The sequence below is a fragment of the Elephas maximus genome, chromosome 7 (assembly GCF_024166365.1).
Source record: "Elephas maximus indicus isolate mEleMax1 chromosome 7, mEleMax1 primary haplotype, whole genome shotgun sequence".
Lineage (NCBI taxonomy): Eukaryota > Metazoa > Chordata > Mammalia > Proboscidea > Elephantidae > Elephas > Elephas maximus.
The window spans coordinates 82,507,705-82,520,152 of NC_064825.1; the positions used below are offsets into that span (position 1 = coordinate 82,507,705).

The 12,448-nt window shown below is 40.0% G+C and overlaps 1 protein-coding gene across 4 annotated transcripts in view; it reads right to left on the reverse strand.

Annotated features, from left to right (window-relative positions):
- Window positions 1-12,448, reverse strand: part of BDNF (brain derived neurotrophic factor) — a 68,703-nt gene that overhangs the window by 21,861 nt on the left and 34,394 nt on the right. For 3 of the 4 annotated variants that reach the window (XM_049890763.1, XM_049890765.1, XM_049890764.1), the window contains exon 2: window positions 7,569-8,300. In XM_049890763.1, coding sequence (XP_049746720.1) covers window positions 7,569-8,300 — 732 coding nt within the window. Of the gene's footprint in view, window positions 1-7,207; window positions 8,301-12,448 lie in introns of those variants that run through there. The other variant, XM_049890767.1, reaches the window with a different exon arrangement.

Here is a 12,448-nt window from a genome sequence, read left to right on the forward strand (position 1 = left end):
GAATCCACGAGGCGCTCCTTGGAATCCACCAGGCGCTCCTTGGAAACTCTATGGGGCAGTTCTACTCTGTCCTATAGGGTCGCTATGAGTTAGAATCAACTCAAAGGCAACTGGTTTTTTTTTTTTTTTTTTTTTTTGGTTTATGACAGATGAGAGCTTGGAGGTTCAGAGATTGGAAATGGCTTGGCCAACCTACTTAATGACTGAATTACCAGGGCTACTAGCTACTAAAAAAGGCAGGCTTATTAGAATCCAGGTTTCCACATTGCCTAACAGATGTGTAACGTATTTGGATACCTTCCTCCCCCAAAACAGAAAATCTTCAAATGCAGTTTGCAGTGTCTAAAACGTGCATGAGTGTGCGCAGAGACATACACATACACACAGAGATGCGTGTGGCATTGGGAATAGATTACTCTCGTCTTCATTTCCAGAAACCAGCTTCTGCCCGTAATCAGGAAGAGATTTGCCATAAAGATTGGAGAAGCCCTTTGTATTTACAATCTGGTCATTCTGGAGGGGTGAGCCTAGGACTCCTCAGCTGGACATTAATAGCTGATGAATTCAGGCAGCTTATTTAATTTGTTACCAACATAGCTCTATTTCACAGAGAGAGGGCCGTGTTGGCAGGTGCAGAGCCCAGCTCCCCAGATGGAATAATCTTTTCCTTATTAATTTGCTACATGTTGCTTCTCATTTCTCACAGTAGTTCCAAATATGTTACAAATGACTACATGCTCTGGGTCCTGAATCCACTACTGCTGTAGCTTTGAAAGGAAGAAAAAAACTGTGGGCTATAAACTGCGGTGAGCTTTCCCGGCACTCATTTCTGTGTTTGCTTTTAAATCTCAGTGCACTTTCCCAACACTAAGCATCACTCCACCTTGGGAGCACCCCTTGTGCTGGTGTTTTTGGGAAATGGAGATCTAGATGGTTTGAATGATGTCTTCAGGGCCATGGAAAGAGGTAGTGGCATGGCTGGGATCAAAACTCACAGTTGCAATTTCTTGAGAATACATAGAAGGCTGATTGTTTAGTCCTCTTTGTCTAGTGGTTCTCAGACTTGAGGAGCAAGCATCGTAATCACCCAGAGAGCTTATTACAACACAGATTGCTGAACCCCACCCTGAGAGCTCCGATCAGTAGGTCTAGGGTGGACTCTGAGATTTTATATTCCTATTTGCAAACCCTGGCAGCGTAGTGGTTAAGCGCTATGGCTGCTAACCAAAAGTTCAGCAGTTCGAATCCACCAGGCACTCCTGGGAAACTCTATGGGGCAGTTCTACTCTTTCCTCTAAGGTCACTGTGAGTTGGAATTGACTCGACGGCAACGGGTATCAAGTTCTCAGAGATACTACTGCTGCTGCTGGTCGGGGACCACACTTTGAGAACTACTGCATTAGTCCGGTAGGAGGAGAGTCTAGATACTATATCCAAGTAAACATTGCTAAGGATCTTTTGGAATAGGTCTCTGCAGTTTAGAGAGCTGGTTCCTTTTTTTTTTTTTTTTCTCCTGACATGCTCCAAATTCCAGTATAGAAATTGTTTTTTAAATGTTGGGACTCAATAGAGGATGCAGCTTGATTAAATAAATTTGAATGTGTACTGCAATACTTGCTATGGATTTTTTCCCCCCAAAATGTGAGCACTTAAACTGCACAAAAATATTTCCCCTGGGTACAGCCACTCTACACAGACCAGCTCCTGGTTTCTAAGGAACCATCTGAAACAGGATACAATACCAAAGAGCAGTGCTGAAGGAGCGTCCTTATGTCTTTTCTAAATGTAGAACATACACTTCAAGCTCTGTATTTCCATCAATGCGTTTTGGTCTTTTACAGGCTTAAGACTTGTCCTGTCATTAGCCGCAGCATTTGGTGTGGAGTTTTTCAGGACAGAAAGCTTATTTTTTTCCAAAGGAAAGATACTTTAGTTTTGCCAGATATGAAAAAATTAGCAGCTCACACTTAAATATGTGCTGAATGCAAAGGTCCTGTTTGTTTTGTATGTTTGTGTGTGTGGTGAGATTTACTTAATTGGAAGACCAGCTTTTATGATTCCATGCTACTGGCATTACCAAGCATATAGGGTTATTGTTACTCAAAGAAGCAATGCCAGGCTGGGGGCTCTGACCTGGTGTTCTGTGCCTAGCAAATATTTAGAGAAGTTGAGGTAAAAGCCTATGGAAATCCTTCAGAGAGTGCTACATAAATGGCTTTTCTTTTTAATAAGGAATAGAATGTGAGATCACAGTATTTTATGTTAATATCTAATCGCATATCAAAAAGCGAGGAGGTTGCCAATTTCTTCCTATGAGAAACTAGTGGCCAGAATTGAGGGAATAGGTGAGACTGGGGGTAGAGGGGAACTGGGGCATTTATTAGCTGGAGTGTACATAAATGCTGACCGGTTTGGTGTGGCTACACCCAATTGCTTTTAAATCTCGGTAACCAATAAGTCACATTCCCACTCCTTCCCGCTCCCCCCCCCAAAAAAAAATCAACCAACCAACCAATCTTAAAAACAACTACTACAACAGCCCACAGCTAAAAGAATGGCCCAGGTTTCATCAAACACTGATTTTGTTTGTCAACACTTTGAGGTTGGATTAGTTCCATGGACGGCTCTTTGCAGGCTTACCTACTTTATCTCTCTACCCAATTTATGTACAGATATTGTTTCTTTTCCCAAGTTTAAGTTCCTTTCCTTAACAATGGCTTACAAAAATAAGCACCCACTACCACTTTAACTGACTCCTAGAGCAGGACTGCAGTTGTTAGAACATGATGGAGACACGGATGTCTTACCTTGTGCTTAAGCCCTAATGCTACCAGCTGAACTGAGGCAAAGCCTGACAACTTGAAGTCTTTTGGTGCAGGCATTTTATTCAGAGACCAGGAGCCCTGGTGGCGCAGCAGTTAAGAGTTCAGCTGCTAACCAAAAGGTCGGCATTTTAAATCCACCAACTGCTCCTTGGAAACTCTATGGGGCAATTATACCACGTCCTATAGGGTCATTATGAGCCAGAAATCAACTCAGCGGCAATGGGTGGAGTTTATGGGAGTAACCACTTAAATGAGTGAAAATTTAACACTGATCCATTTTAAAATTTAGTTCAGATTCTCACTCACAACTGTGACATCATTCATTGAATTAGAACAGCTAATAAAAAGGACTTCGGAAACACAGCTAATGACCACAGAGGCTTATCAATATGTTGAAAATCAACAGATCAAAGCAATGCTCTGGGTTATTTCCAGCATCACAATGAATGATCAAACAAGCTTAACAGCTTACTCAATGAATAGGGTACAAATTGGACACTTCTGTTAACTCCAAGTTGGTTCATGTACAAGATGCTTTTTTTTTTTTTGGTTTGTTTATTTTGATTCTCTGCTGAAAACTTCCAGGCAGGTTTAACAAACCCCCTTAACTTCAAGGAGTTCGGATGTCACATTTAATTCTCCCTTTCTTTTTATTCTCCCCTTTCAACAATATTTTAATCTTCCTAAAGTATGAAATTCGTTATGTCTGAAGTTTACCAAAGTTCTAATTCCATGGCTGGGCTCATGTCATGACTGGCAGGCAAGGGCTTCTCTTAGAGTTTACTTTGCAAATCCATAGATTTGAGTAATTCATCTCATTCGATCTGTTCTTCCATATATACAACACAAGTCAATGTTTGTTATGACTTTCTTGATCCTTATTTATAAGACAATACAAGAGGAAACCATGTGTGTATGTTTGAATAGAAATGATACATTGCACAGATATAGTTCACCACGTTCTGGGATGGGTTGTCAGTGTTCAAATGGGGAGTCTGGAGAGTAGGAACAGATGCTTTTTTTCCTTAATGGCCCTTTCTCCAATTTAAAATCCTTCCATTTATTTCCCCAAGATTTAGTGATAACTTTAAACACTCTAAATTACCCAGCGGCTTGGCAGCCATCACAGAGGCAAATCTTTTTAGAAATCCTAGCAATCTGTTAGATCGTGGATACTATGATATAAAATCTGCATGCTTCATGTATAAAAATGAAATCAGTGCAATGGATACAAATACATAATGCAAATGGCACCATTTCCAAACTGAGGGTACATGACCTGCCTCTGAATATTGAATTTCTGTATCTCCTTCAGTCATTGACTTTCTAAATTTGGGCCAATTTATTCTCATTATCCTTAAATAAACCTACTTTGATTTTTAACTGTTAGTTTATAATCAAAGAGAGCCAGCCAGCCTTGATTCACAGATCCTGATGTTGCTAGGATACATGGGTTGGTATTTGATGAAAATATACCACTTCAAAGGGGAAAACTCTCAAGTGTCCTGGAAAATAACATTACCGTCTTCCACTGTGGAAGACAGGTCCAATCCCAGAGCTTCTCGGAAGCTCACAGACTGCAGGATTGGCCTCCCTATGCTTTGAAACAAGCAGCCTCTTTGGAGGGCTGTTTAATTGCAAAAACTAGCCAGGTTGGTCTTAAAGCAAGGAACACACGTATTTATAGTAAAACACGTTTTCATGTTTGTTTTACAGTGAAGAGAAAAAAACCCAGAATCCCCAGATTTTATGTACGTTGAAAATATATTTAAAAACATTAAAAATTCTATATTTAAAACATATATTATATGTTAATTAGTACACTTAAATAGAACTTGTATTTACAATAGGCTTCTGATGCGGTTAAGTTTTAATGCCAATTTTTCTTCAATAACATAATTATATAAATATACTAAAATACAATAAATATTTTGTTTGTTTGTTTTACATGGTGAATAATATCTTTACCATAGAGAGAACAAGGCCACAGACATTTACTTACATTTTCAATGGGAATCACCATAAAAAAGCAACAGGCCTGCTGCCATGCATGAAACACTTCTGCCACAAGAGACCACAGCAAGACTTTAAAAAACAGAACAAAACAAAACAGAAACGAACAACAACAGAGGGAAATTTCAACAAAATAAATCTTAGGTCAACGTAAACCACCAAGCACATGACTGTGAGATATTTTATTGAGTAAGAATGCGCCACTGACTACACACTTGCTGAATGTCTCCTAATCACTTAACAGATCTGGCCCTTGTAATACTTTGAGAAATTGATGGGGACTTTTTTTTTTTTGGTAAGATTTTGTCCCTCAAAAGGAAACTGCAAAAAGTTAGCATACAGCAGATATTCCAAGCATTCATTACATGTTAAAAATAATTACAAAGATAATATTTTCAAACGGCACAAAACAAACCTATACTATATAGTCTTGAAGATCATTTGCTTCTTTCTTTTAATGACAGTGACTGAGATGTACTGTAAAAGCAGGCTAGCTCTAAACAAAAAACTGAACAAATAGAAATTACTTGCTGATGGCAGCTTCATTCCCTGGGTGATGGTGGTCATCCTCTTTTGCTTATCCCTCACCCTGCTAAGACACAGCAATTAGTTTCAGATTTTCTCGTACTTGTGACACTGGCCCAGGTCTGACCACTATACACTTTCAGGTTTGGACAATGGTAAATGGGCTTAGCACTAATTTTCAATGAGGCCCATTTTTCCCAAGATCACTGAGACTCTCTTTCAGGCTCCCAACTTGACTTTTCCTAGGCCAAGATGGCAGGGGTAAGACAGGGGCCCTCTGCATGAACAAAGAGGGTAGGGAGGAGGTTGCTGTGGCCTTCACTGGGGAAAAAGCTTTGTCAACTCTCTCCTGGCCTCTTCCATCAAACAAGGCACCTTCAAACCTTGGTGTTCTAGGCATTCACACACCTTCTTGACGTGCTTCTGGATAAGATTTTCTATTGGTGATAGCCTTGGTCATCTAGCCTGAGTTTTGGGGCCTTTTCCCATCCCCTTCCTCCTTGCCAAAAGTTCTGAAAAGATAAAACCCTGGTTTCCTCAAGTCTAGTTTCATAAGCAATAAGTGTTCATGTAGCAAACATCTTCTATCCCACTGCATCAATCTGATGATTATAATGCCACATTTGGCTCCTAACCTGCTCTAGGCAAATCCAGCTTTATCCAAAATAAACTAATTACTGGAGGGTATTTTTTTTTTTTTATAGGTCTGCTTTAACACGGTCCTCCTTTGAGAACCTCTCGAGCACAGTTAGATAAATAGGCACTTAAAGCATAAGGTCCAAGCAACTCGACACATGTCATTCCAGAGCCACCTCTGAGAGTCCTTCAGAGGCCTCCCCTTTGGAATGTCTCAAGTACCATTCCCTACCCTGACCTAGACCTCAGAATGGCCACTCAGAAATTCCTCCTGCGCTGCCCGGAAATGACATGTCAGCTCCACATAGCCTCCATATCACCGTTTGTGTCATTTCACTGGCAATGTGGATTCCTTATCTGATCTAGGTATTTCTGGGTCCATACAGAACTCCACCTTTTGCTTGCAAGATACTCTGAAGTCTTATCATGATACTTTTAAGTCTTACCATGGTTAACCCAAATGTTTACTCCCTCATTAAAAAAACAAAAAAACAACAACTTCGGGGTTATTTTTTTTTCACTTCAAAAAAAAAGGGAAATCACTGCTCTCCATGCTTATATCTACATGCCACGATGTGACAAAATTTGTTCAGTTGTTCAGACCAGTGGTAAAATATTTCAAAGTGCGCAACTGATTTTTTTCCTTAAGAGAGAACAATAAAATAAAGAGGGGACCAAAGGGGGAGGGAGGGAAAGAATGTGCTCTAAGTAAATGTAGGTCTTTCTAACAAAAGCAGCTTCCCCTGACAAACGCCCAGAGGGTGAGTGGAGCCTGGGATGTGCATCATGGGAAGTGGAGTGTGAGCGTTTGATTCAGTCGCCTTAATTTTTATTCACTTTTCAGTCATCTGATTGATTTTGCGAACATCTTTACAACATACAAGTGAATCTTTAATCAACCAGAACAAATACTGAATGAATTCTTTCCCCATCCCTACTCCCTGTGGAAACTAAAAAACAAAACAAACAAAAAAACACAAAACAAACAAAAATATACCCCTCCCAGTCCCCATCCCCTAATCCAGTAAAGCGATGACAACAGCACCTTGACATTGTTTTAATTCCAACACTATCAGAAGTTAAAAGCAGTAAAACAGATATAGTACTAACAGGAACGAAGATACTTACTGTCTAAAATGTAAACGGGATGTTTTGGTTCAAATTTTTGTTGTTTTTTTGTTTTTTGTCTGTTTTCTGAAAGAGGACAGTTTATTATCAATTCACAATTAAAGCAGCATGCAATTTATTATTATTATTTTTTTTAACTTTTTACGTTTTCAATTCTTGGCAACGGCAACAAACCACAACATGATCGAGGAATGTAATGCAGACTTTTAAAGTTGTGCGCAAATGACTGTTTCCCTTCTGGTCATGGATATGTCCAATAAATAGATTGTAGAACCACTGTACTGTATAAACTTCATTTATACATGCAGTTCATAAAATTATTTTTTCTTAACTGAATAATTTACCCTGTTATGTATATATACAAATAGATAAATTTTGTCTCAATATAATCTATACAACATAAATCCACTATCTTCCCCTTTTAATGGTCAATGTACATACACAGGAAGTGTCTATCCTGATGAATCGCCAGCCAATTCTCTTTTTGCTATCCATGGTAAGGGCCCGTACGTACGACTGGGTAGTTCGGCACTGGGAGTTCCAATGCCTTTTGTCTATGCCCCTGCAGCCCTCTTTTGTGTAACCCATGGGATTGCACTTGGTCTCGTAGAAGTATTGCTTCAGTTGGCCTTTCGATACAGGGACTTTTTCAAGGACTGTGACCGTTCCGCCCGACATGTCCACTGCAGTCTTTTTATCTGCTGCTGTTACCCACTCACTAATACTGTCACACACACTCAGCTCCCCCCGGCGGGCAGGGTCAGAGTGGCGCCTGACCCTCATAGACATGTTTGCAGCATCCAGGTAATTTTTGTATTCCTCAAGCAGAAAGAGAAGAGGAGGCTCCAAAGGCACTTGACTACTGAGCATTACCCTGGAAGTGTACAAGTCCGCGTCCTTATTGTTTTCTTCATTGGGCCGAACTTTCTGGTCCTCATCCAACAGCTCTTCTATCACGTGTTCGAAAGTGTCAGCCAATGATGTCAGGCCTCTTGAACCTGCCTTGGGCCCATTCATGCTCTCCAGAGTCCCATGGGTCCGCACACCTGGGTAGGCCAAGCTGCCTTGTCCTCGGACATTTGCTTCTTTCATGGGGGCAGCCTTCATGCAACCGAAGTATGAAATAACCATAGTAAGGAAAAGGATGGTCATCACTCTTCTCACCTGGTGGAACTGTGGGGAGAAAGCAGAAACAGGGACACAAAACTGGTTAGAGCTTTCTTTCACAGGGATACAATGTGGCCCATCTGACTGTAATTCCAGGCCATCCCACAGGGTCAAGGTTCTTTATGTATTGGTGATAAACTCCAGCTGCACCAGACACAACTTAATGTCAGTAGTGCGTTTTATGTGGTTTAATATAAACCAGAGACGTGCAATGTTTTCCCTGAGATTTAGCATATAAACCCAAGATTAGATGGCTGCTGAGCAAGTGAAAAAAAAATGTGGCTTCAAGTTCTCCTTCCTCCCACTTTAGCAGCTTTGTAAGTTGAATTTTTAGTGATCTCTGCTCATGCTGTCACTGGAAACACAAAATCAGAAATGTTACTAAGCAACAACTCAAGTGTAATCGTAATTTTTTTTCAAGTTAGCAACATGGTCCTATTGCAGAACATCGTGACAGGAACAGTAGTGACCTGAGGGGTCTGAGAGGGTCTTTCTAGCTATGTGATGTTGAGGCTTGAACAGCACAATAAAACAGATGCCAGGGAGCTATAAAGAGCCTTTACATTGATGGGTTGTTTTTTTTTTTTTTTTTTCTTTCTCCCATCAAGCAAAGAAGGTTGATAATTTCCATAAACCATTCTGGTTTAAAGATAAGGAAACAAAAGGCTATAAAGAACTTGCCTTGTGTCATGAAGAAAGTTTATATTGGAACTCAGGTCTCCCCCTTCTAGGTCCAATGTTCTTTCTGCAACACCTGGGTGGTCATAACTGAAAACGTTTTGCTTATTTCCAAACAGAAATCATTTTCTGCACATTGATTTTAATGATGTGTCTATGCCTGGGGCTGATATCATGAAAACAATGTGTCTGCCTAAGAAACTGGAAAAGTCAGCATTCAAAAGGCATTGAAGTCAATCTCAAATGCCTCCCATATGCGGACTCCACACTTACCTCCACCAACTCTCTGAGGCCCCTCACCCCTCAGCTTTTCTGGCTAATATACAGATTCATCTAAGGAAGCTCAACTTCTTTTCTTATTGGAAGTAAGGCCCTGTGTGTGTGTTTGTGTGTGTGTGTCTCCACATGTGTGTATGTCTGTGTGTGTGAGAGAGAGAGCTTTGAGTTCTTCATACCTTTTAAAAGTTGAGAGGCATTTTGCACATTTTGGAATTGGCAGCTAGTGCATCTTTCTTTGCTTTTGAAGTTTCCTGGGAAGTCCCTTAATAGCATACCACAAAATTAATCTGTTCCTGTTTGCCAGAGGGTTGCTCTACTCTAAATTTGGCTCTATATCTATAAGCATGCTCCGGGAAGCCAATTAGAATAGATGAACAAGCAGAATGAAAACATACCTATAGACCAACCCAAGGCTACCATCAGGTGGTGAAGGACTTCAGAATCACTTACCTGAAGACATCGTACCCCTTAGTGGTAAAAAGAAGCATTCCCCAGCCCTGACACTCTAACCTTGTTCCTACTTCTCAGCTATGGAACACAGACTTACAAAAAGACATACGTGAGCCCTGGTTGTCATCGTGTGCAAATCAGTAGGAAAAGGGACTGTGGTTCCGTTCATGAAGTGTCAGCAAATGAAAAGGCAACCTACCTCCAGTCAACAGGTCAAATTGCAGAAACGAGTAAAAACTTTGCTATTGGGAACTGAATGTTTTTCGGTCTTCACTTTTGTATGGGATAACATATTCTGCCACTAAAAGACTTTATTACCATCCCTAAACACAAGCAAAGTTCCTTATAGATTCACTCTCACTTTGCGCAAATAGCACAAGCATGCTCAGAACTGCTTGGACTGCACAATACTCTGAGATTACAAATCACAAATTGGTTTGAATAAAACACAGATATCCATTCTGCAAATATTGAGACCTCTGTGAACGTTATGAATTCTGCACCATTCGGCATCTGTGGAGGCTTCTATTTCTGGCAGGCAGTATGCCATTGAATGAAAATTCTTTCTTCTAAAGTTCCCAGTCCAAATTAAAACAACCCAAGGGGCACCTTGAATTTTGGTCAACTTTGAAAGAATGCAAATTTAGAATACTTTATTCTAGCCACCTATATCACAGCTGCTAGAGATTTGCTGTGATCACCTATCTTTTAATACCATATTTCATCAAATCTAAAATATCATCATTACAAAACACACCACTTTATCTACCACTAAGAGAACTGTCAGAAATTCAAGCTGGATTCAGAAGAGGACATGGAACCAGGGATATCATTGCTGATGTCAGATGGATCCTGGCTGAAAACAGAGAATAGCAGAAACATGTTTACCTGTGTTTTATTGACTATGCAAAGGCATTCAACTGTGTGGATTATCACAAATTATAGATAACATTGTAAAGAACGGGAATTTCTAGCCACTTAATTGTGCTCACGAGGAATCTGTACATAGATCAAGAGGCAGTCATTCGAACAGAACAAGGGGACACTGTGTGGTTTAAAGTTAGGAAAGGTGTGCAACAGTGTTGCATTCTTTCACCACACCTATTCAATCTGTTTGCTCAGCAAATAATCCAAGAAGCTGGACTATACGAAGAGAGGGCATCAGGATTGGAGGAAGACTCATTCACAACCTGTGTTATGCAGATGGCACAACCTTGCCTGCTGAAAGTGAAGAGGGCTTGGAGCACTTACTGATGAAGATCCCCAGCCTTCAGTATGGATTACACCTCAATATAAAGAAAACAAAAATCCTCACAACTGGACCAATAAGAAGTATCATGATAAATGGAGAAAATATTGAAGTTGTCAAGGATTTCATTTTTACTTGGATTCACAATCAACACCCATGGAAGCAGCAGTCAAGAAATCAAAAGACACATTACATTGGGTAAGTCTGCTGCAAAAGACCTCTTTAAACTGTTAAAAAGCAAAGATGTCATCTTGAAGACTAAGGTGTGCCTGATCCAAGCCATGGTATTTTCAATCACATCACATGCATGTGAAAGCTGGGCGATAAAGAAGGAGGACTGAAGAACTCATCCTTTTGAATTGTGGTGTTGGTAAAGAATACTGGACATACCGTGGACTGCCAAAAGAACAAGAAGCAAGGATGGCTAGACTACATCTCACATACTTTGGACATGTTATCAGGAGGGACTAGTTCCTGGAGAAGGACAGCATGCTTGGTAGAGGGTCAGCGAAAAAGAGGAAGACCCTCAACGAGATGGACTCACACAATGGCTGCAATAATGGGCTCAAGCTTAATGATTGTCAGGATGGTGCAGGATCAGGCAGTGTTTTATTCTGTTGTACATACGGTCGTTATGAGTCAGAACTGACTCGACGGCACCTAACAACCACAACAAGGGGAAAAAAAAAACCCCACTGCCAATTAAACTATTGTTTCTTTATTACTCAGACCTTTTATACTTACTAAAACAGCTCTTTTAGACTTATTTAAGCCCTTTTTAATTATATACAACTCATGTACACATAAAAAAGAAAAATAAGCAAAATAATTGATTAAAGCAATGAAAACAACGCCATGACTACTGCCTAGCCAACAATGATAAGATGGCATCAATGATAAGAAAACACAACCCAATTTCAGATACCTTAAATATGAAAAAAAGCATATTTCTGAATCAGCGAAATATAGTGAATTTAATGACTACTCACTAAGTGCCTATACTAACTGCTAAAAATGGCCCTAAGTAGGGAGGCATTTTAGACTACAGAGTTGGAAAATTATTTCAGTACCACTACTATACTAATGAGTCTTTTAATGATACCTTCTCCTACTCTTTTTTTTTTCCTCCTACTCTTATAGAAGTCACCCTGCCTCTACCTGGTCTCGTTACATTTTTATTAATAATTTCTTGATTAGAAAAGTAGTGAATATATATCATTGTCTCATCAGTTCACAAGCAAATATTTCAGAGGAACAAATGGCATCTTAGTAAATATCACTTGGCTTCCGGCCCAAAGCCCAAACATGGGCATACCCTCCAAGGACATCTCCATGCATTCAGCAATTAACTATACACTGATAAAGTCTAACCCATCTCCAGCTCTGCACTCTGAGTAGCACTTCTGCAATGCTGTCAATCAGTTACAAAGCCTTGAAGTCTAATGGATCTACACCAAACTCAATGCTTTTTGCTGCAACAAAACTTTTTTTTGTTTGA